Raw genomic sequence first — 25,886 nt, forward strand, 5'->3', positions numbered from 1 at the left:
TTAAGATATCCCATGTTTGGAGGGACAAAAACAATGTTTTAATTTGAGTTTGTAATACAGTCCCTCAATGGTTGTTGGTATTTTGCAATCAAATTATCATAGCCAAAGGAAAAGGAAATTGAATGATCAGAAGATGGGTTGAAAATCAAAATAGTATCGTCAACCCTAAAAGATAGTTCACAAAACCTGATATGAAATATGGCTCACGCAGCCTTATTCTGAACCTAAAATATGAAATGTATCATGAGCAGAGAGAACATTGGATGGAAATTCTGAACCTCACTTAGCCCTGGATTGGTTCAATGTCTAAATAGAAATTCTCTCTTGAAATCCCAGTCGCCTTCATGTTTACATTGTTGAAATTATGATCACAAAATCACTGAGTAAATCACCCTGATGTGTTACAAATGTAGATGATGAAAATACAATGTGTATCTAATTCTGTAAATCTACAAGCCATCATTTTTGCTTGAACAATGCAATATAATTTCAGGACTGTGATCAGGGTTTTATGCAAAGTAGCCATGGCAAAACACAGCCACAGTCAAGAGGATTATGCCATTGATATTCACAACGTTTCTCCACAGTGGCACTTCACTGGTGTCCGTCAGTTTCTTCTTCAGTGCCTCCTCTTCTTCCTTGCTCAGTTTGGGGCCTTTCTGTTGATCCAAGCCACAGAACCAGTTGTAAGCTTTCCTGCAGCATCCCGGGTCCTCCTGGTTTTCCTCATTAACTGGAAGGAATAACACTCTGGTCAGGAAAAGTGAGTACAGATCATGGCATGCACTTGATCTCTGGGACTGAGCACATTCCCGTTCCAATTTATGGTCATAATTCAGTGCAAACATTTTAGTACGAAACAGTACAGGAATCAAGTTAATATTGTGTTTTCACAGCTCACCTGGGAAAAGAGGGATTTTCTACATGTTCCAAGAGAGCCTTCTGCAGAAGGCATTTGGGCCTTTTGCAGCCAAGAGACTTGGCCTGGTATTGGAGAAGCAGACTATGCTTCAAAGCTTAAACCCCATTTTTTCAATACTTTCTACACTCTTAATTGAAAGACAACTAAACGAATTTGAGGATACTGATGAAAATGAACTTGGGAGCAGAACCAGAAACCCAGTAAAGAGAGCAGGTGGGCTTGCAGTCTGCTTTCATGGTGCCTTCAATCCTGACCACAACCCACTATTTCCAGGTGAATTCCCTCCAAGTGCTGGAGTCACACAGTTCTGCCAATGCACAGTGCCTCTGACCCAGAGCACTGCCATTGGTTTAGTCCTAGAGCTGCCACCCAGCTACCACGAGAACAAGATTTTCTCCCTTCAAATCCACTTCACTTCTGATTTACACTGAGCTTGACAAATTGGTAAAGGCAGCTCATGAGCCATTTAAATTTGTGGGGGCTGAGGTTTTGTTGGGGGAAGGGAGGACATCTTCAACTATCAAACACGTCAATGTTCCTTCAGGAATGAAGTAGGGATACTCACATATATGACAGAATCTCTAGGTATTCAACAGTTACCTGATTCATCATCTTTTTCATCAGCTTTGTCCTGCTCCTCATCTGCATCGAGATCAATCCGTTCTTCTTTGCTGTTCCGCAAGGACCAGCACAAGCGGTAAAGCTGCCATGGAACAAAAGGAGTTTAATTGATCCATGGTCTGACTACACAGAGACCAACCAACTTGGCCAGCACCTGAGCCAGCTGTAAGACCACAGCATCTCAAATGTCTGGTATGTCTAAGGCTGTTAGGAGTCACTGAAGATCTGTGACAGGTAAATGAAGACTATTTCCTTTGCTTTTGTACAAGAGCCGTATGCTGGGGGTAGCTGAAATGTCAAGAGGTAATACACCAAGTTCCAGGCTTTAAAACTGATGATTTCATTGTGTTCCATTTCTGGGGGAGCAGGACTGCAGTAATACTCACATGTACATCAGGAATGGGCTTGGTCATGAAGGAGACTGACAGGATGACGATGGCGGAAACCCCAAAGAGGATTATTGCAAAGTAAAGGTAGTGAATGCCACAGATGATGAAGGGGCAGTTGGAAGGGGCCACACAGCTGCCAGTTCCGTAGGCAAACTCTGCAATCATCCTGCTGAGTCCAGCCAGCAGCCCAACAATTAGGCCCCAGAAGGCACCCTGCGGACAAGAAGGGATCAAAATGAGTAATTTCAGGATGGAAATAAACTCTGAGCTCTCAAACAGTTGCTGGAGAAAACACAGTTGTAGTTATGTGTTACAATGGCTTTGGCATGCGGGTTTTAACCCAGATACTTTAGTGACCTTATTTACAGCTCAATGTATGAGTACAAATGAAAGGGGCAATGACCAGCTCTGAGATGTCAGGCACACCTCAAGACACCTCGTCCATTTCTCACAGTCCATCTGGCTCTCCACACAACTCTCTCCTACAGGACAGGCTTCAGCCATGGATTGCACACCCCAGGGGCTGTTCTCATACCTTTTTACCTTTGAAGGCCTAATCTGTGACAGCTCTGGCACAATGGAACCAGCCAGAATGTTGTGTCATCCTTTCTGAAATATGTGTCTGGTTTACCTGCCAATGGTCCTGAGAGTAATGAGTTAATTCTCAGTAGTGTTGGTGGGTGCCTGGTGTACAGTACTCCAGCCCAAAGTATAATAGACACATGTGTGGGCACAAATTGAAATATGGGAAATTCTGTTTAAACGTAATTTTTTTTTGTTTTACTGTAAAGATGCTTGACCATTGGAACAGGTTGCCTAGAGACACTGTGGAGTCTTCATTCCTGGGGATATTCAAAACCGAACTGGACAGGACAGGTAAGAGGTGATATGTTTGGTAAAGCAGCTTGGTGACCAATATCCTAAATGATAACTTTCAAATATGAGTCCAAAGATTATCCATTTAACACACTTCTTGGCAAAGTGATAGATAACCTAAGCTTCAGAGCTATCTATGAATTCCTAGGTGACTGTTTATCTATCAGACTATGAAAGAACTTTTTCAAACTGATGTCTGAAATCTCAGGCCTTGGGGTATGGAGACACAGAATCCCTGGGCTATACTGGGATTAAAATAAACAAGAAGCAGTTGCTCATAACAAAAAAACTCCCCAGTTCTCCCAATTCCTAAAGGAACATGCAGCATACCTGTTTCCTAATTTGCACTTACCTGCTCATTGACACGCTTGCAGAAGACAGCAAGCAGGAAAACAGCAGCAATGGGAGGTCCCAGGTAGCTGGTAACTGACTGAATATAATCAAAGAGCTGCCCACTCTGAGCTGACTGCACCACAGGAACCCAGGCAATGCTGATGCCAATTAAAAGTAACATAAAGGCCCTGTGAACATAGCCAGATATTCAATTAGCCATCTGCTTAGAAGTATCTATGATCTATCAGAAAGAAAAAACCCCATGTAAATTAATCAATAATTTACATGTTCATTTTGTATTTCAACTAGTGAAATCAATTATAATGGCCAATTAGCACTGAACAAACAAAAGAAATCCAAGTTAGGTATTGTATTTGTCAACTATCCATCAGCACACAGTTAAATGTGCAATCAAAACATAGAAAATCACTTTTTTCCTATGGTTGTTATGTCCAGAGACAAATCAATAGCAGATCAACTAGAACTAGTTCATTGATGCTGCAGTCTGGTGCAGCACGGAGCCCAGGAAAATAATGGACAATATTTCCCTTCGAATAACAGTGGGAAGCAGTGGGAATTAGCTTGGCTGCTTCCTGCACACCGCCGATTCCTTCGGGAGCACGGTGCGTTTTCCCAAAAGGAGCGCGTGGGGCGGGACAGCCGCTCCGGCCACAGGAGGTCACTGCAGCTCTGCCAGGCAGGCTCCAGCCGGCGCTGGGATTTTGGGAGGAGGCAGCCTGCGCCCATGGAGTGCTCGGGATCTGTGCAGAGGGGAGGCTCGGCTGCGCTCACCTGCCAGCCAGCATCAGCTCCTTCTCGGATGGCCGGCTCCGAAATTTGGTGTAAATGTCCATCGTGAACAAAGTACTGGCACTGTTAAAAATGGAAGTCAGGGAGCTCATAAGGGAGGCCAACATGACTGACAGCATCAGACCGCGCAGACCTGAAACAAGAAGATGGGAATGGGGGTGAGCATTCCGTGGAGAGCCTCAGTACCTGGCACCAGGTGCTTCTCCGACCCTTTCCATCGGCCAGCTCTGAGCGTGTCTGGTACATTTATGTGCCTGACGTAAAATCCTGCCTGACATTCCCTCGCCGGGCAAGCAGGGCTTGGAAAAAGCTATTTACAGCAGTGCCAGGGAAACTCTTGAGCTTTTAGCACATAGCTACTTCTTTAGTGAATGCTGCCTGATTAAATGCTGGAATAAAAAGAAAATAGTATTAAGCAGACTTTTCCCAACAGTTATAAAAATAATTCCTCTTGTTTGCAAGAGAGTGCTCACTTGCTTGTAGTATATTTGTAAACCAGGTATTTGCCAAAATCCCCAAGTTTTTTACTGTCTAAAAACCAGAGTAAGACACTTTTCCAGGTGGTGTGGTCTGGTCACAGAGCATGGGGAAGTACTGCAGGATTTTAACAATCCTATGAACAACAGTTATCATATGATGGGGCAGTACCAAAGCTATCAGGGAAGTGCCATGGTCTCTATAATAATAACCTGGCTTTTTTGCCTTATGAGCCAGCACCCACCTCCATGGGGTTGGCAGGAGGACCACAGGAATAGGCCTCCAGCTCAGACATCTGGCAAGGAGTCTTTTATAAATCATTGGCCAAGCAAGTTATTTTTTACCTTCACAAAAAGGGAGTTCATTTACCATTTCGACACCGAGTATTTGCCAGCTGAGAACTGACACTGTCAGTGTGGAGCTATTCTGCACCCACAGCTAATACAGACAACCACTTTGGTTAATAGTACTTAATTCTAGCAAGAATTTTGGAACTAAAGATGGGTCTTGGACTCCCTCTATCACTTGTTTTTACAGTCTGGCAGCTTCAGCTTTCCTAAAACAAAGAAACAACAAATACAGACAGTGTCTTACCCTTTGGCATGAGCTCCACTACCATTTTTGGATAAGCAATATTTGTACAGCCCACTGAGGTGCCACAGTGCTGCTGACAGACTTCAGGCACAACACAAGCCACCACATCTGAGGAGAGGATAATGAGACACTGAGACAAGGTCCTATAAACAACAGATTGCTCCCAAATTAATAGAGCTTCTAGAATGTATCTCTGTGTTGAGCCACCGGATTGTTATGTTTGATTTCATCCTTGGTTTTCTGGAAGGGAGGAAGGTGATTCTAAGCCTTTTTCCCTCCTTTCCTCTCTAAAAGAATACTGACAGGTGCTGCAGGTCAAAAGAAAATCAGCAGTCATTTGTCAGACCAGGGCTGAACAACACAAGGAGAGCAAGTAGAAAATCAAGCAGAGGAACACAAAGCCCACTCGCTGCAGCCTGAACCTCTCTCCTCTGCCTGCTGCCAAACAGCCAAACTCTTGGCTGGTCAGGGAGATTGGGAGGGTGGCATTTTCCCACTCAGCCTTCAGGACTGCCCATGGCCCAAACCCTGCAGTCTGTGACTGATGGCCCTGTCCCTCCAATTGCCAGCAGAGTATCCATCCTCGACAGCATTTTCCACTCATTCAATAACAGACAGCTGGGGAGGGACACTGTGGCATTTCTTTCCCCGAAAACAGACAGCAATAGCATCAGCAGAAATCTGGGAACAGGGAAAACAGGAAGACCTGTGGCTTCTTACAGTGTAGTTAGCTGTAGGTGCCTGGACTATTTGGATGAGAAGATGACAGTCTAACAGATATTTTGGAAGGGACAGAGAGATTGGCAATGAAAGGCAGGCAGCAAGAACTTTGCATTTCTGTATCCATATCATACCTGTGTACAAAATACGGCTGATCATTCCAGGCATCACTATGATAAACATGGGCAAGAGTTTGAGGTACCCACACATGATACAGCCAGCCTTCACATGGGACATGTTCTTGCCAGAGAGACATCTTTGGACAATAACCTGTCAATGAGACATGGCAGATATAACATTTCCATGATCACACCATGCCATGTTCCAGATACAAGGTGCTTCTTAACTTCTATGATAGCAAAAGAGCCTATTAAGCATTTCTGTCCCTAGGAAAAATGAAAACTACATGAAAATCAAAGGATATGAATGAAATAAGTAAAGGAAAATATCACTTATCTGGTGTATATTTGAGAGGTAAGACTTCTCTCACAAACAGTTTTTTAAGCAGACAGACTAAAAAGCTAAAAAGGAATAGAATATTTAACTGAGCAGTAAATACAGTTACATTGGGGGTTTTGTTAATTTGTTTAGAAATTGTGAGGATGATCTTTCTCACAATTCAGGATGCAGATAAATCACTTGTTAGAGACACATTCACATGTTGCAGGTGCAGAGGCACACTTTTCTTTACTCATGTCAGTGTGATCTCTTGGGCAAACTGTACAGTAGGTTTTAGACAGAAGGATGATTGGGGAAGAGTCTCCAGGCTGAAAGACCAGACATATAAAGAACATCCCCCCAAGACTATGCAGACAAAGAGGAAAGCTGCATATATAGGAAACAAACTTGTCTTACTGAAAAGGGAATGGTACCTAGACCCAGTCTAACAAGAGTCATTTGTTGCATGGTTTCCTAAGTAAGTGTTCACAGCATGACATCTCTGTGTTTTCACACATGGTCACACACAAAAAATGAGAAAGGAAGCAGACACAGAATCTGCTGGGCACAGTTATGCAGGAAGATTTGAAAGAACACCCATTCCGTTTTCTTTCATGTGAGAGGTATCTAGAAAACTGAACTGAAAAGTCACTGACCAGTTGTTGGGGTTTTAGTTTAGTCTTAGTTTTTTTTCCTGTTAAAGGAATTTTCTCCCATAGGCATGTTGCTAGGGGACAAATAGCTGTACTTAAGAAAGACAAAAAAAGGGGTGGGGTGGGCCTGGCTACTCCTTTGTCTACACCTGGGTGTGGGGTCAGTTCGCTCTGAGCGTCCGGGGAGAGGAGCTGCAGAGAAAGGAGCTGCTGCTTCTTTCTTTTGGCCGTTCTTTCTTCCTGCTGGAAACAACGCCGGGACCCCAAAAGCCGCTTTCCCTGCCCTGCCCCGCTGCTGCTTCGAGCTTTCGCTACGCTGTAGCCGTGCTCGCCCTGCCTGCCTGGGCCTCCGTGGGGTTTTCCCATCTGGATACATCTCGTCTGCCACCCGGGATTTGTGCTCGTCCCTGCCGTTCCAGCCTGCCGTTCCAGCCTGCTGCTCCTGAGAGTCCGGGATCGGCTGCCCAGGGGTTTGTGAAGCCTTTGTTCCATCCCTCCCCGGGATCCCGGGGCACCGGTGCCGCGTGCTCCCCGAGCTCGCCCCGGAGCGCCCCCTGCAGCCGCGGGGGAACCATCGCACCTGCCCTGCTCACCGGGAGCCGCCAGCGCCCCTGCCGGCTGCGAGCGGAACTGCACCCGAGGGGAAAGGGCCCGACAGCCGAGAAGGCTGGGACTGGGTTTGTGTGTGCTGTTACTGCCATAGTTATTGTTGTTTTGTTTGACTGGTTATATATATAATAGTAAAGAACTGTTATTCCTATTTCCCACATCTTTGCCTAAAGGCCCTTGATTTCAAAATATAATAACTTAGAGAGAAAAGGGGTTATATCTGCCACTTCAAGGGGGGCTTCTGCCTTCCTTAGCAGACACCTGTCTTTCAAAACCGAGACACCAGTCTTGAAATAACAGCCAGTTCTGTGGCCCAGCTTTGCATTACAGGGGAAGATCACACTGGACCCCAGAGTTCTGTGTTTGGCCTTTCCAAGGCATTTGGCTCCCACAGTACCTGATCCGTGCACCAGTACCACATGGCAAGGATGCTCAGGCCAAAGATGAGCCCTGGCCATGGCAGATCCCCGGTGACAGCGTCTCGGAAGATGTGAAAGGCATCCTTACGAGGAGTGTAGCACTCCGGATCCACCACGGTATTTCCATAGGAGATGTTGGATGGAATTGCTTCCATGTACTTTTGCATGAAAGCCTCGTACCCTCCTACTTCAGCAAATGCTGAAAAATACAAAATAAAAGTAGTGATAAAGGATTTATTACTGAAATCTCAAATAGAGCTTGAGAGAATGAGAAGGGAAACCTCCTTAATGTGGACATAAAAATATTGTCATGGGATGCTGTTTATTACCTTACACATTCACTTGTGCTTAGGAGACAGAGTGACTCAGTGACTAAAGGGCTTTGGCAATATGTCTGACTTTTGGCAACATGCCTATTTTCTTCCCTGATAAATAGATATATGAGCTGAAACCTGCTGGTTAAGGTAACAGTTTCACTCTGCAGGATTCATTCCCATATCCACTCCAGGATTTGTGGCTGAACATTCCAGTTTAAGTCATCTGATTTACTTACCAAATCCCATGAGAATAAAGGATCCCACTACCATGATGAATGTTTGTAAGGTGTCTGTGTAAATCACAGCTGCAAGGCCACCTGATGGCAGAGAAAAGTCAGGACAAATAAGTCAGCTCTGGGCAAATGTCTCTGTGGATATGCGCTGCTTTTTTTTTTTTTTTTCCTTTTCTCACCATCTCTGTTTTTCAAAGACCACTGTAAATAACCTCCCTTTCAAGTTTTCATTTCTCTCTTTTTCTGCACCTTCCGTCTTCTCTTTCTTCTGGTTCCCCCAACTTCTTTGATTTATCAGACTGCTCTGCAAACTCACCTGTGATGGTGTAAATAGCAGTAATTAAAAGCAGGATAATTATGGCCACATAAAGATTCAGCCCAATGGCCAGCTGGATAAATACAGCTCCAGAGAATATGTCGGCCTAGAAAAGAAAAAATGATAGGTTCAGCAATGTTTAGGTTCATGATGACATGTTACACTTCCATGATGAGGGCACTGAAATACACAACTCTGCCTCTTGTAGTACTGCCCACACAAATCAAAAAGAAAAGAGAAGCCATTTTTGTGCCCTTGCCAATGTCCCCTCAGAGCTGTGGAGTTCTTAGTACCAGAGGTGTAACACTTCTCAGAGATTTTCCAGGCCTTTTTCAACAGGAGTGTTTTCTCTAGACAGTCACCTCACTGATCAGTGCTTAGGCACTGAGAGACAGATTCAAAACAAACTGTTTAAAACCAAGTGTGAGTTCCATTTGTGCAGGGCTGGACTGTGTGACACCTCTAAGACACAGCACAGTTCTCTTCCTTCAGTGCCGCTCCACAAGTCTCTGTCCCTTTACTGCTCACGTGGTGTAGCTCATCTTGCTGGTTCGGGACAAACAGTGTATTTGCATTAAAGGCAAACATCTTATATTGTTTCTGCCTTTAAGTTCCTGTTACAAGAATTGACAGCAGTTGGCTAACAGAGGAGACCTTTATTTAGCTCTTGCATAAGAAAGGAATTGTTCATGTTTCAGAGTAACACTGGGATATTAATCACATTAAATCAGTTCCTGATTTAGAGATAATTTGCATCAATGTCATTTATACAAGTTTGCAATCAGAATCATCTGCCCCAGTGCACTTGTGATGCAGTACTATAAATTATGCTTTCATCCAGTTCGTGGGGTCCTGTGCAGCCCACCCGCCCTCCTCCCTTTATATCCACACCACTGGTCTGAGGGCTCTGCACAGGGGCTCCTATCCCCAGGTAACAGCAAGTCTCCGTGGGATCACAAGCTGAAGCAAAGACACACAGCTCTGCCTGAGCCCTGGGCTAAAGCCATCCCTGCCGGGGCTCCAGGGGCCAGCCAGAGCCAGGGATCACAGCCCCGGCCCCGCTGCTGCCCTGGGGAGAGCAGGGCACACATCCCCACAGGGAGTGATGCAGCCTGGGAGCTGTGAGATTCCAGAGAGAAAAACCATCTTCATTCCAAACACTGAAACTAATAAGACTGTAGGGCAGGACCTCACCCTGCTTCATGCTGAAGAACGAGGAAGAGGCCGGACTTCTGTGGCCCCACTGCCCTGGCATGATACAGCAACTTCTATGGATCAGAGTGTGAGTCACAACAGAGTATCCCACTCCCAAAACTCTGACTCTGGAGCAGATTTCTTATAGGCTTTAGTTTGGAACTGGACACCAGGACCTTGCCCCGGTGGCTGTCAGACCATATCCTTTGCCCCATCTCTCTATGGTAATTTCTTTCCTATCTTTTCACACCACTAGTCAGTCTATGTCCCAGAGCTTTCTTTTATTGTTCTTGGCTTTAGCTTAGCCTACCTTTCATTACATATTAATGGTCCTAAAATGATTCCCAGAAAGAAATGTAGTTAATTATTGAGCATTCTGAGCAATGTATTGGTTTCTTCAAACTGCTGAGTTACCTTCCAACTTCACTGCTCCTCCTTCCCAGTTAGATTATTGCCTTCCAATATTTCCTTGTTTCTCCATTTATACTGTTTTATGGACACTATTTAATCTTTATCACTCTTATTAGAGTGACTCATTCCTTTATGTTACAAGCTGTCTCTACAAGGCATGGATCACAAAGGAGCAACTGGCCAGACCCATGACAGCTGTGGGCATCAGGGAAGGGGCACCTACTCTTTAACCTCTGCACTGTGCACTCCTAGGAGGAGGTTATCCTTCTCTTCCTCTTCCCCCTGGCAAGTCTATGCCCATAGATTTCCTATTGAAATTATGCACAATGAACAGAAAGAAAATGCTGTAACAGATTTAGAAGCTCCAGTTTACTATTTCTGATTTCTTCAAAACACAAGGTCTGATTTCAGACCTTAATTGCCTTTTGTCTTGTCATAACTTAGTCTATTGCTATCCATCAAGACTTTATTTTTACCAGACCATTTCCTTTGGCATAATGACCAATATCATCAACACTGTGGCTAAAAAGCCTCTGCAAGCTGCTGTGGGCACTACTCACAGTGTGCTGCACACTTAGGGAGCAGGTACAGGCGAGGCCCCTGTATGACAGAAATCCTTTGGGCTCAAAGATCACGTGTCCTGATCCCAAGGATGAACTCCTTGCAGCATGTCCTTGTCTGTCAAGTGGCTGATTAGCCACAAAGCGAGGTAAGAAATCAACAAAACCCACAGAAAATGGGTTTCTGCAGGGAAAGAGAAATGGTGAGGACCTTGTAGAGGTGTGCACAGGGAATCTGATCCTCACATGGTGGTGGCACTGTGCCAGAAAGAGCACAGCAAGAGTCACACAACCTGATGTGTGATACTGCTCACTAGAATGCATTGTTATAACTATATTAAGTACACTACGGTAGTATTTCAACACATCAAGGAAGAAGCACATGAAGTAACTACCCCAGAAGCAAGAGATGCCACTCTTCTGCAAGAATAAAGGGCAGTGAGAATCACTGCCAGTCACACTGGTAGGTGTGACCTCCCTCAGGGCAGGGCAGAAGCCCATCCTTCTCTATCAAATCTCAAAGAGCCCCAGAGATCACAAGGGACTGTTTGCCAAGGCCAGCACTCAGGGAAGTAAAGTACAATGGCTTGCCAACACGTGCATGTGTTTGGATATCCAACGTGTCTGTGGGAAGGGAGGCCTGTGCTCTCTCCCTGTGTTTGCGCCTCTTCCCACAGCACAGTTCCCTACAGCCCAGCAGGGAACAGCCCTTCCCTCCCTGTTCCAGGGCTGCTTTCTCTGGGTACCACGTGGACATGGTGTTGCACAGCATGGCATGGCAAAACCTACTCTGAGATCCTCTGACAGCACCTGAAACCTCCAAGGACTGGCTGCTCTGCCTAATCTGAATCAGATATAGCAAGTAAATCAGTCCTGGGCAGATCCTGCCCATCCAAATGCAGTGACATGAGGCAGCAATGCAGAGACCTGTTGGTACACTACAGGAATCTCACTTGTACAGGCATAGACACTGCCAGAGCTGCTTGGGGCAGGTGGGGAAAACAGAAGAAATCCTTAGAGGAAATTATACACTTATTTTGTACATATTTATTTTTCCTCTGCATAGCACAAAGACCCAGCTCCATGGCACTTCCCCACAAACACCTGGAATAAATGGGTTGATGGGAAGCTGGGATGGGCCAATGGTAGAGTGGGGCCCAGGTAACCTGCTGCTGTATGGATCCCTCGACTATGGAAAGGGTGTTTCATCCTCATGACCACACTGGAAGCTTAAATTCAGAACCTGTCTTTCCTGGAAATAGGACACTCCAACTGAAAGTGTAAAATCCCATAATCAGATCCTTAGGCATGACACAGGCTGGAAATCAAAGCTAGACAGTAAATTCAGAACCTACATAGTACCTTAATAGGCTCACTACAAACACGTGTTGCTGAAAAGGACTGAGTCACCCCACTAGAAGAGTTTCTCTGCTGTTGGAACTTCCAGAACTCTGTGTTGTACCTGGGAGTTCTGATTATGATAGTTGAGCACAACTACAGCAAACTGTCTAATCCTTTTGAAATACACAGAAATCCAGCTCTGAGGCCAGCTCACGCTACCAGCCTGTTTAATTTATAACCTTTCTAATGATCAGTTATCATGATGTGAGAATGAGAGCAAAAGGCCAGTCTTTTAGCTTAAATTGCACTATTATCACTCAGCTCCCATTCAGAGGGCAAAGAGTAATCTGCTATGACAATTTCTGCAAAACAACAGACTGAGGTATGCCTGAACTGTGGACTTCTTTAGAAGCTTGGTAGTTTCAAGATATATGGAAAATACCAGCTCCCTTTACTTCACAGAAACACATCCATTTACTTAATAAACATTAACTTCATAGCACCTTAAAGTTTACACCAACCACTTGCCCATTAAAAGAATCTGTCCTCTTCCCTCCTTTCACCTCAGCTGTTACAATTTCTCTCATTTCCATTTCCCCAGTCTTCCATTTCCTAATTCCTGCTGTTCTTTTTTTATCCATAGCCCACTTGCTCTTTTCCCTTATTTGTATTACTGATGGCATGTTCACCAGAGGATACTAAAACAGATAAATACAAAATCGAGGGACAAAAATTCCTGCTCCAGGTTTCACAGATCCCTGAGAAACAGGCCATAATACAATACAAGTTTCCCTCCACTTTGATGTTTTCTAGAAGAGAGCAAATGTAAAAGTAAACCCTAAAACTTTAAAAAGAAAGACAAAGTACAAAAAGCATCAAGAGACACTGCCAGGAAGAAAAAACCTTGAATTGCAGCACAGATCTGGATACAGAGTCTCACTGGACAGAATAAAGAAAACACAAAATCATACTTTTACAGTTGTTAATTCAACCAAGGGTCCCAAACCTGAAACTGTTGACCAGTTGTGAGAGCAATATTGTAAAAGGGAGTTTCTTTTCTTTAGATCACCGTAGAACGGAAGAAATGCTGTAGAAGTTTCACTTACTGAGATCTTTGTGAAAATATACAGCATCAGAGAAAGGACTGACAGGTAGACCTGGATCCGTTTCCCACCAAAACGCTTCTTCAGGTACTCTGGCATTGTCACCACCTGTGGGGGTGGAGAAGATTTTAGATAATGGGGAACAGGTACAAATCAAATCAGAGGAAGATTTTTGGTGCTCAGATACTGCAAGAGTGGAGCACAAAATTAGGGGAGCTGCAAATGCAGTTTCAAGGAAGAGCAGCTCCAAGAATCAAAGGAGAACAAGGAGAAAGCACCAAGTACTTCTTAGCTCAGGTCTTAGAACAGAAAATCCTAATTTTTCAAGTACACAGATATAGTGCTGTTCTGGCACACTCAGATCTCATGCTATTCATAATGACTTTGCAGTATTCCAGCCCTGATCTGCGAATATGAGCAGCAAAGACAAGTGTAATGTAGTGGTTTGACTTACCCCAGCTTTGATGTAGATGGGTACAAAGAGCCATCCTAGAATCACCACAAATATCAGAGCCTGCAGCCAAGACAAGATCAGCTGAATTAGCCTCCTCTCTCTAGACACTGCTCCCAAACACCATTTATCAGGCCCAACAGCAGCTAGACACCAGTGAAACCACAAAAAGCTGCATACTGCGGGGGTGTGGGGGGGGAGGTTCTGCTCTGTCCTTTGATTTACAGTTGAAAATTTGGGGATGAAATCTTGGCTAAAAACTTCGGGTATAATGCAGCCCGGCTTTCATGCTAAAGCATGAAAGAAGAAGCACACATGATTATGTCTTTTCTACAAGACCAGCTGATTTCTCCTCACAGGGTTGCCGTCTAGTACTGAAGCACAACTCCAGCAGTGGCACCAGACTATCCCAGCTCTCTTCAGAGCAAGCCCATGATGGTTGAATGTTTTATAACAATCTCATAGACTGTACAGGATGCACCACATGCAATTTGTAAAATATTTTGTATTTTCATATTACCATTTAATAATACATTTTGTGTATCCATGTGTATTCTGTGAACTGCTGATCTTACTGTATAGCAGTGCCAGTTTTCTGACTTAAATGGCTGGAATGCTGTCCAATACCGAGTTGTACATCCTTAAATCAACAAATATAAAACAAATTCCCGCCCTCAGAGATGCACTCTGTATTTATTTTGTCCGCAGGGCTTAGAGGGCTTTAAAGCTCTATGTTTTAAGTTCTGATCTTAGGTCAAAACTGTAAGATGGACAAGAAATACTGGGTCAGCTTCTGCTGTCATTCTGATACAAGAAAGAAACAATTTCAATGGAACAGGGATAAACGAGGATGACAACAGTCAAATTTGGTATTACTTTCATTACTTCCACTATGTCTGTTAACTGTCATGAACTCTACAGTGTGCCTGCTCCAACACACACAGATATCATTGCTGCTTCCCAAACAACCATTGTTGTACACTGTGCATTGATATTGGGCCACCAGAAATCTCCCAGGAGATGAAGTGTTAGAGATGTTTGAAGAAGTACATGGGCCCTAGAGATTTGTGTTCTGGTTTGGTTTGCTTTGTTTTGCTGGAAAATCAAGTCTGTCACAGGCCTAATATAACCAAGAAGAGGGAGCTGACAGATAAACTGCACATCTTGTACAGTTCATTTTAGGTTATGTCCTTCTTAAACATTTATATCACACCAGTACTTCATTATTTGCAACAACCATTTATTTGCTAAGGAACACAAGCCAAATCCCTCAGGGTGGGATGATTCTTTCACTGCTCAAAAGTAAATGTGAGGGAAGTATCGACCTGTGGAGGCTCACTGAACCCTTTGTGTCATGGTCTAATCCCTTCCTTGTCACCCACACCCACAGAGCCTGAGAACACAAGAAAATGGACCGAAGTCGTTCATGGGAGTCTCTGTGCTGCTGCAGTTTACACTTCTCTGGCACTCCAGGAAGTTCATTTAAAGTCAGCTTGGATATCTCTACCCTGAACTGGAACTATAACAAAACACATGCATAATAACAGGAAGGAAAAGGTAAAGAGGAAAAGATTTGTGGAATGCAGGTGCTTCTGAAGGATGTGCAAAATTCCTTACAGCCTGTGAAGAAATCAAAGCCCTTTCAATAATTTCTACAAAGCAAAAATTACCATGGATTACAAACCTGATAAATTCTTCCCAGCATCCTGCAGACTGAAAATGTTCTTCATAAATACTTTAAAAGTAATAAAAAGGTATGCATAGAGAAGAGAATCCACCAATTTATTTGGTTCAAATTCTCTCTAAAAAGCCTCAACAGAAAAGTGTCATCTTTTTCCAGTGGCTTGGACAGGTTAAATAGTAGATTACATTGGCTCTTACGTGTCTGTGCAGAAAACGAGTGTTGCCAAGCCCAAACTTTGACAGTCCTAAATTATTAGGCAATGTTATTTTGATTAAGCTGAGCAGACAATCCAGATGTCACAAGTACTTTCGTTGACATATATGCCACTTACATTCCATTCATATCCTCCGATGGCAATTCCTCCAGCTGCTGCTGTTCCTGCTATTCCCACAAAGTGCCCACTGCCAATGTTGCTGGCAAACAGAGAAGCACCAATCTACAAAGAGAAAAAACAAAAACTGGCTCTTATGTTCATGGTAATTTTAAAAATATCACCTTCATTTGGCACATTGAACTCATGCCTGTCTATGGTGGTGGTGATGATGAGAATGACTGACAACCAACTTCCTTGATAACTTTCAGTATTTCCACTCACTGTTCCCACTGAAACCAGGTCCTCCAGCCATCACATCTACAACAGCAAGGGAGAATAGGATGTTGAATAAAATGTCTTCCAATTGAGTCAGAAAATATATTACACCAATATAGATTTTAAAATATTTGCAAAACTTGCCAAACTGACATTGGGATGATATCCAGACAATCAGGGAAGAAGACTGATCTTCCTTGTTCAAGGGGGAAATGACAAGGACATCCCCACTTGTCAAACCTGCACTGCCACATTGCACAGCCTGTGCATCCAAATGTGTCACTCGTGAGAGCTGGGCTTGGTTCACTTTTAGCCAAAAGGTATTTGATTACTGGATTAAATTCTAAAAACTGCACAGCAGAAATGTCTGCTGAAAAAGTGCTTCTGGAAGCTACAAACAACAGCAAATCAAGGAGTTATATTTAAGAAGTCTGAATCTTTAAGACCCCCAAATATTGCACTGATCATTCAAACAGAACAGTAGGGGCAACATGGGAATTGATAAACAGGGAGAGATTAAAAAATGAAAGGTTCCTGTTGGTTTACAGACAGGCAGGAGCCATTCACAAAGATCTAATTCTTAATCCAGTATCTTAGACAATAGAAAAGATGAAAAGGAATGAGCTTCATTTCCTCAAAATGAACACATTAAAGGCAGCAGAAATACCTAGTGATAATTTACTGGGTCAGGTACTGAAGGATGCAGGGTGAGAAGTCGAGCATGAAAAAGAGATTGGATGGGGTGTTGTGAGCAAAGGACAAGGAAGCTGGAGAAGTTCCAAGATGAAAAAATGGAAGTGAACATTTTTTTATTCTTTTCTATTTTTTTCTTATGTCCTGTGAAAGCTTAAAAAAACAATAAAAAAACCCCAAGACAGGGTTAAAAAGAAAAACCACACAGAAAGCAGGCAAGAGAACTTCTGCTGACCTCTTCTAATGCTGTCATTTGGATCATTAAATATCCTGAGTTGGAAGGGACCCACAAGGACCATTGAGTTTAACAGATTTGAATAGCAGCAAATATTCAACCAATGTTTCTGGCAGTACAGGGATGATCACCTGAGTTTTGGGAGGATGAAGGATTTCATCATAGAAATCTACCTCTAGAGAGCATATTTATTCTATAGAGCTATGCCATAGCTAGAAATAGCAACCATGCCCTTCAACCCACAATCCTGATCTCTGATAACAAATAGTTACATGCAACATACAAATAAAATTCAGAGGTTTCCACTCTTTCTTTTCCAGGCTTACTTTTTTTTTCTCTTTCCTCAATTTGACCTCTTGATTTCAAGTCTTTTTACAAACTGTTGTTTTGCTGTGACAGGAAATTTATGTTTCTAAGTTCATTAGGTTTGGATTTGAGGTTTTTTTACACTTTTCTAAAAGTCAGTTGTGCCCTACAGAACTGTAACCAGTTTGTCATATGACATATTTCTACAGGAATGATAAGTTTTGCAACAAACATTGGCAAACAAAAGACCTGTGTTTCTTCTAACCTCTTTGTGACAGCAACCGTTTTTCCAGAAATGATAGTGAAGATAAAAGTACCATTAATACCAAGCATTAGCACTGTTGCCCAATGCTTTCCTTGGAGATAAATAATTAAACTTAAATCTAGGTTATTAGAAATGCAATCACCAGAAAATATTAACCACATTAATCTCTGGTTTTATTTAATGTGTTCCCTCTCCTGTTCCAAAAGTTTAAGGGCAGATCCAAGTAACAAAAGCAGATAAGGAAGAACTTTGAGAACTGACAGGCACAAGCTTCAGCTCAGTGCCTAAAACCCCAGGACATCCTGTGGGCAATGCTGGTGAAAAATACAAAACCAAACCAATGCAAAACTACCAACATATTCAGGACCAGCACAAGGACAAAACAATGTGAATGCAGAGCCCACATTCACATCCTAAGGTTTTTTTCACTGAATTAGGGAACATCCAGTGCAGCAGAACTCTAAGATCAACACATACCAATAATGGATGCAATTTTAAAAATGGGTTTCAGTTATGTATACATGAGAAGGGAGAACATGGCTTCATAGCCAGGAAAATGCAGATTACCCTTTAAACTGCAGCACAGTCACAGCAAGAGCAGTGCTGACCAAATACCCTCACACCCCATTAGTTGCTGATGCCAGAGGGAGAAGGGAAATTTCCCATTTGCCTTATTTTAAGGATGAGGAAAGAAGGCAGATGGGCTCTGGGCCTGAGGTGCCTTGCTGAAGAACTTACTGCTGTGGTATTTTTGTGCTGGAAAGGCTGATTACTGGAATTCTTGACTTGCCATTGGCAGATGCTGCTGAACATCTAAAGAACTCTGGGCTGAAATTGGGAATGGCAGAGGGAAACAATCTCTGGAAGTATTAACTGTTCTCAGTGAATGTGTGAGTGAATTGATTTTAAAGACAGATCTAGGAGGAAAGGTAAAGTAGAAAGTTGGTTGAAAGGGACAAAAACTGCTAAGAGGGAAAGAGGACAAAAAACCTGAACTAACCTGAGGCAAACGTGGAACATTAACTCTTTTAAAATATTTTAAGAGGTCAGGTCTTAACAAGAGCACTCTGTTCAGCAGAAGTAACACCACCCTGAAACAGATGACGATCAGAGTGGTTTTTCCTGTTATTCATTAACTGTTTCACCTTGCTCTTCTCATGAAGTGAAGGATGCACTGACACCCCAGCCCTGGCCATTCCCAGTCAAATGGGATGCACTCTGCAGTGGCAGCTGCACTGACAGTGTGCAGAATGCACAGCCTGTGGCTTCTCTCCCTGCCAGGACCTGCCGGCACATCCCCCTGCCCCCATACCCACCCACCTGTTGGAAGGCATTAGCTCAGTACCAAACCCTTTTCCCAATGGATTCTTAGCCCCATTCCAGAGAACAGCAGGGGCTCCTCTCACACCACTGGGTCCTGAGATTCATGCCCTGAGTTATCGCTCCTCGTGGGTCACCTGCAGAAGCTGCTTCTCAGATCCCTCTTCCCTGACACATTTCTCATTACCTGGATTGAGAACTACTTGAGACCATTCACGATTTTCTTTAATTCACAGCTCTTCCCTGCAACATGTGGCTTTACTCTGATGCAAAGGTGTAATTTTTCTTGCCTGAGTTTTTTGGGATCATTCTTAGCCACTTTGGAAAAATCAGTAAAATGCAATATTACTGCCATGCTTCCAAGGCTCTGAGACTCAGAGAAGGAAGTGTGGGGTTTTACTCTTCTTTCCCGATTAATCTGAAAATTCTATGAATTATTACCCAACTAAACCACATCTCTACATTTCCCAATGTGCTAAGCAGGAGGGATGGATATACAATACTCATCAAAATGTCTGTGCTCTGACAAACCCGATGGTTACTGGAACAGCACAGGCTCAGAAGGCTGATCTGGTACCTCCCCACATTGTACTCTGAGACAGAAACAACACCTCCCAGCCAGCTGGAATTCTCACAGATTCTGTAGAAATCCATTTCACTGAATTTTTACTTTTGCATCAGAGCTTTGCTTTGATTATTTTATTATTCTTTTTACCCTGAAAACTATTGATTTAACCCTATATTTTTTTGCATGGAACTTGACAAAATAAGGTAATTTCTCACTCTACTTTACCTAAGAAAAGGAAATGCAAATCTTATTCACAGCAGAATTGTCGCTCCTGGTTCCTCATAGCAGTGTCAGATTCAGCAAGTGGGGAAAATTCTGAGAATATGTAAAACTTAACTGGCTGCAAAGATCAGAGAAATCATGCCAGTAGTCAGTTCTGATGGCCACAAAGATAAGCTGTGCACAGCCAAAGCAAGAATCTATTGGGTTTTTTCCCCTAATTCTTATCTGTCTCACAAAGATCTAAATGTACATGACAACAAACTAGCTGAGTTACATTTTTGTTTGGAGTGCCTTTGACCCTGCATCCTTCCTACCTACTGTTCAGTATATCTTTCTAACAGACGTGGGCTTCAGATGCCCAGCAGATAACTCTTTGTCCTATTACCATTCAAGCCTCATGAACTGAGGTGTAGAAGGTAACCCATAATTTTGTGCAGACAGCTCTGTCTGCAAAACTACAGAACCTGAAGAAGAAAATTCAAAAGCAGGAGAACTTCAACAGTTTGGGGATTTTTAATTGTGCGTGAAAGGCTGTTAATCTTGTGAGAGTGGCTGCTACCAAAGCTGACTGTTCTGCAGGAACAGATCTTCATTTCGTACAATGGCAGGAAGTATTTTGCTGAAACCAACTCCTTCATCTGGCAAAGGAAGCTGAAGTTAGCAAGGCCCATTGCTACAGAGCTGTCACTTGCCTTGAACTTCTCTGTGTCTTTTTGGAAAAAGCAGAGCTGATTATGAGGATTTAAAGAGCCATATGAATCTTTCCTGAAGGTATTTCCCTCAAAACCCAAGAGACCAAAACCAGTTTCTTGAAGATTCTTCTCTCAGTTTCTGTAAAAAGACTGTGGAAAGGGCACAGCATTTCATATCATTATGATTAACCAACGACAGATACCAGTTTCTAGTAATCAGTGAGAATGTTCTTATATACCTTTATTCCTAATTAACCACTGGAACTACTGAGATGGCTCAGCCACTGCACAAGGGCGGTGATTCCAGTGAACTAACAAGGGAGTGACCTCTCATCTCAGCCAGAAAACTATCTCTGGGCTTGGTTCTGCAAAATGTTGAATGACTTTCTTGGATTCTGCTAAAGCAGAACAAACAGAGCCAAAGCAGGACAGGTTTGGCCCAGGATGTGTCTTGGTCCTACCTTACACATTGAGAAATTGAATCACAAACACAGTTTGCCAGTGACAGACAAACATTGAAAATCCATATTAAAAGTAGGAGTAACCTCTAGCCCTTCATTACCAGCGTCTCCTCTAGTTTACCAAACCACAGCTATTATATGGTTTAAGTGAACAGAATCCCTTTCCCTGCTTGTCAGTAACAGATCCCAATACACTGCTAATGAGCCTCTTTCCTCGTGGGGTCAGAAAAGCCATTTGTGGGTGCCCTGCAGAGCATAGAACACAGGCAACCACTGAAAAATAGAATTAGTTTAGGGGCAGTACGTTTATAACAAGTTTGTGGAAGGATTTTTTTCTTCATTTTTCTCTGTTCCAGAAAGCAATTACATGACAAGGGTCATTATCCTGAAATGGCAGGGGAGAAATCTGATAAACTAGAGTCCGAAACAACTGCCCCCACCCTGACTGTGGAAATGCACTGGGTCTATTCAGAGCTATTCCAGGTTATTCCAGGTTAGCCCTGACTTGGAACAAAAGAGAAGTCAAAGCACAAAAGTAAAAGATCACACACAGCTTTAGCTGTTGCAGAACTGAGATCACATCTCTGACTAAACTTTCTATACTTTCATTGGTTTCCTCATCCTTTCAGCCTAGTTTGCTCTGGGTGATGGACATCTCATCTACATGCTAAACTGTGGGAATTGGTGTTTTGGAATCTCTTTTTATCCAAGGCAAACTTTCCAGGGTGATGCTGCTGACATGGTATTTAGTTAGTGGTTTTGGAGTGCTTGTTCTTTGTTTATTTTGAGTGATAAGAGGAAGAATAGCAAGAAGGGTTTATTTTTATGGCATGGGAAGACACTCCTGGCATTCCAAAGGGAAGGGTTGAAGAGGAGATCTAGGACTCCACTGAGGACTAGCACTTTGTCCATGCCGAGCTCACAGAGTTTGGGAAGGAGAGAGGGGATCCTGGCAGGAACTATGGGGTGATCCCTGTTAGCTTCCCCCTGGAGGAGGAGAGCTTGCTGAGTCTGTTGGGTTTGTGTTGGCAGAGGACTCGATGTCAGATCCTCTCCCCCAAGTCTCATGGGACTCATTAGGAGTTCTCAGTGCCACTGCAGCAAGACAGAACTTTTCTATGGTGAGTCTTTGCTGCCTTGCTGCCTCCATCTCAATTTACATCTGCACAAAAGGATATTCATATTCCCCCTGACAGGCAGACAGAATTGCACAAGGTTAAAACCAGCTCACCAATTAAAGTGACAATTAAGCAAAGTAATCTGGTTTTAGTTTTTTTCTCTTCTCCCAGAATTATGGGTTTTATCTTAAAATAACTTGGAAACTTTCTCTTTCCTCAATCTTCCAATGGAACCTGAATTTTCTTAGATCTACTACATCAGATGAGGAAACCTTTTACTGTCATTGGGGTTTAATCCTTTCCTGTCCTTAAAGAGGCTGTCCCAATGTCTTCTAAAGGCAGAGGGCAGCTCTCTGAAGCACAAGACTGAATGGTGTGTAGGTATTTCTGCAGCCTACTTCAAGAAAATTCTTAAATCTTTAGGGAACCAATATTTACTCTCACTCTTCTGGTCCTGTAACTGAACCAATGTGTGCAGAGTCTTGACTCCCAAACCTTAATGAAGTACAAAAACATTTTCTGAAACTGAATGCAAGATCAGGAATGTTGAGGAATTCCATTCAAACAAATGGAATCATGTAAAACACAAGTAATACAGAAAATGCACGTTTGTCTAAGTTTTCTGCTTTTCATATTAAAGAGACTGTATGATCAGGAAGAAATAGGTAATTGTTTCTAATATAATTTCTGCTAAAGGCCTGATGGAATGGATGGCTAAGAACACTTTGTGCCTGTGACTCCTCTACCTTGGAAGATAATAGAGATCCACAGAAGACAAACAATGTAAGCCACAGCTAATCTTTAAATACATTTAAAATATATTTTACCAACAACATATCAGAACATTTCCAGGATTCTTCTCCTTGTATAAGACCAGAACTTGCTATCAAAAGTAGAAACAATAGAGCAATAAATGGGAAAATTTCAATAAATTAATTCCTGTCTCTGATAACCTCAAAATGAACCAGCTTCTTTGAGTGGAATGGAAAGAATATATTCCAAATATTAAAAAGTTTTAAAGTAGGATGAAAGGCAAAGCACTGGATTTGTCTGTACTGACACTACTAATGTATTTATGTTCAAACAAGTTGATCACATAATCAAGACAGATCAGAGCTGAACGCAGACAAGTTCTGCCAACACTTTTCTCTGCCCATCCAGTGGCTTTGTTTATGCAGTTTGCCCTGTGACACCGTGGCTGGAGAAAGAGTTGGATTTGCATTTACACAACCAAGCTACCACAGCCCCAGCAGTATCATAGAGATCTTGATATGTAAGGACAGTCCCAGGGGTGCAGATGCACATCCTGTGTTTTATATATACACTACACAGCACTCACCGGCCACCAAACCATGCTCCGTCCAGCCAGGAAAAACCCACCCACTGTGCCTCGGTTGGTGGAGTACATAGCCTGGAAAAAAGGAAAACAGAAAGTTTTAATTGTATTTCAAGTGTACTAGGCAAGAGTACTATACACAGACTGAGAACAAACAGCTAGAATTAAGGGATAATAAAATACATGGGGGCAGGGTAAAGTGAAAGAAACAGAGTGGCTGAAAAGAACAATCTTATGATGAAGAAAATAATGCAATGTAGCAATGATTCTTTTATCTAGGTCTACATTAGCCATTCGAATTTCATTGCTTCACCTTTCATTATAGTGTGAAACACTAAAATAAAATTAAATTTAACCAAGAAAAGTCATCACACAAATAAAAGCTCACATTAATTTTTCATTGGGGTGAAAAGCCTTTGATTTCAGGCATCAACACAGACTATAAGGTGCAAGTTTATTAACAGAAAGTATGCAGCTTTTTTTACTCAATATCATCCTGCCTCTACAGGCATCTGTTTTCTTGTTGTGATATCAGCATTGTGCCTGATTCCCTCTGAAGTTCCAAAAGAAGAAGCCAGTGAAAATTTCCTTTTCACAAACTCATTCTGTCTTTGTCAAGGGATGGGCTTTAGAGGGAAGCTTCCTCCAATTTTTGTTAATGACCCTGAGCCATTATTTACTGGATTGCCATTGTCTTCTCTGATGGACTTGAACAAGTAAATAAAGAAGACCTGGGAAAATCAGCCATATATTTTCTTCTGATGCAGAAGAAATGAAGTACATATGATGGATTTACATTCAACTACACACAGCAACTAAGTATTTGTCCAATAATGATGTCATCGTGGCTGGAAAGAAACAGTTCCAGGAATTAACTCAGCACACAATGGCTTGAGAAGCCACAGATCAGCCCTTTATTGTCAGAGATTTTTAACATAAAGTTCAACTACAGCAACAGCCAGACTCTCATGGCAAAGACCCAGCTCCCTCCTGCCAGACAACAAGGTGTTCTGGTGGACTGGGGCTTCAAATTTTTGGCTATATTTTTGGCCTCTACTCCCATGCTGGAGGCAAAGAAAAGATTGTGTCTACTTTGTGTGAACCCTAAATTTTTGGTGGCCTTCAAAATATTGCCAGGCTGTTAGAAAGGGAAGTTGGTTCTGCAGCTGACTTTTCTGCACCGTGAAATGTTCCTGGGATGCTCCTGGAAAGCAAAGGATTCCTGAGGGGCATACCTCCTCTCTGCTTGTTAATGGTCAGGTGTTCAGGTCACCAGGAGAGTCAGGGAAACCCGAATTCAGTGACATTCCACTCTTCATACCACTGTAGCTCAGTATTGTCCCATTCCCTCCAAACACTCCAGCTCTGAGGTCCCAGCGCTGGGCTGGGGGCTGCCTTTCCGCGGGTTCCCGGGGCTCTGTTTCCCTCGGCTCCGGGCGCGCCTCGCAGCGCTGCCGGGCGAGGCCAGAAGGCACCGCGGAGCTGGGCCAAGACCACAGAGGCACCGCCAGCACCTGCCGCCCCCGGAGCTGTTCCTGCCTCACAGGTACAATGATTTTGCACCCTGGAGTCAAGAAACAGCCCCGGCAACGCTGCCCTCAAACGGCACCCCCAGCCCCGGCCGAGGCGGATCCGCCATCCCGTCGCTGCCATCCCGTCCCTGCCACCGTCCCAGCCCCAGCGGCGGCGGCGCTGCCACACGGCCACCCCACCCCCGCCCACACCTCCCTTCCCACCACTGCAGTTCCCCCTTCCCGCTATTTCCTATGGCATCACCTCACATCACCAATTCTCCCTGCAGTCCCAGTGCTCCGTGGCCAAATGCCACCTCTCAGGTCCAGCCTGTTTCGAAGAGGGACCCTGGCTGATCTTTACTGATCACGTCTCTCTGCTCTGTCCCACACAAACCTCATTACTCCACCTTTCCCACTAGTTCCATTCAGCCACCTAAAGGGATGCCTCCCTGGGTCACTGTCCCCTCTACAGTAAATAAGTGCCCACATTTTGCCCACCATGCAGTTGTTAACTATCTCAATTAAGCATCAAAATCTTTATACAATTACACATTCTCACTTACTGAGCCATTTTGCCAAGACTCTATAAACTACCTGCTAAGTAAAACAAAATAAAATCCCAACATACCCATAGTCCCACTGCCAGAACTACCAAAAAATAGATGACAATAACAGAGATGTCCACAGGATTGTTGATCCTTATGGTGGATTCCATCCTGGCTGCTTCTCTGGCTTTCTTCTTCTTTCTCTCCTTATGTGCTTCTTGCAGAGTTCAGGTTAATGATAAACTGCTGTCATCCCCTACGTCTTATATAATATATAACTTCAGATTCACTTGTCTCCAATGGGACACAAGTTGAAGCTGCTGCTTTTCCTTGGGCAACAACTCTTTCCCAAATAGTGCTCCTCTGTTACAGGTGCTGCAGATTTCAGAGTTCAGTGTCCCTGCCAAAGGTGCTCGGGGTTTTAACAACCACGAGCAGATGTCTGAGAAGGAATGACACGGAAAGGAGTGGCTTGGCTGCAATAAACCCGCATATTTACCTCGCTGTGGGTGAATACTGTTGGGTTGTTGTTTGTTTTTTTTTTAAGTGGT

The 25,886-nt window shown here is 43.4% G+C and overlaps 1 protein-coding gene across 2 annotated transcripts; it reads right to left on the bottom strand.

The window, feature by feature from the left end:
* Window positions 1-509: 509 nt before the first annotated feature.
* On the bottom strand, window positions 510-25,505 carry SLC5A1 (solute carrier family 5 member 1; the record flags this gene model as incomplete). 2 transcript variants are annotated; one of them, XM_082293704.1, is made up of 15 exons in its annotated part: window positions 510-733; window positions 1,523-1,625; window positions 1,930-2,145; window positions 3,161-3,329; window positions 3,934-4,084; window positions 5,023-5,130; window positions 5,877-6,012; window positions 7,840-8,060; window positions 8,415-8,495; window positions 8,728-8,833; window positions 13,340-13,444; window positions 13,791-13,850; window positions 15,803-15,907; window positions 23,280-23,351; window positions 25,419-25,505. In XM_082293704.1, the coding sequence occupies 15 exons, from the start codon at window positions 25,503-25,505 to the stop codon at window positions 510-512; spliced, it is 1,944 nt and encodes a 647-aa protein (XP_082149830.1). The 2 variants fall into 2 exon arrangements, with proteins under 2 accessions (XP_082149830.1, XP_082149831.1); XM_082293705.1 differs by lacking the exon at window positions 5,023-5,130.
* Window positions 25,506-25,886: the final 381 nt, after the last annotated feature.

This window comes from Coloeus monedula (assembly GCF_965178545.1).
Source record: "Coloeus monedula genome assembly, chromosome: 18".
Lineage (NCBI taxonomy): Eukaryota > Metazoa > Chordata > Aves > Passeriformes > Corvidae > Coloeus > Coloeus monedula.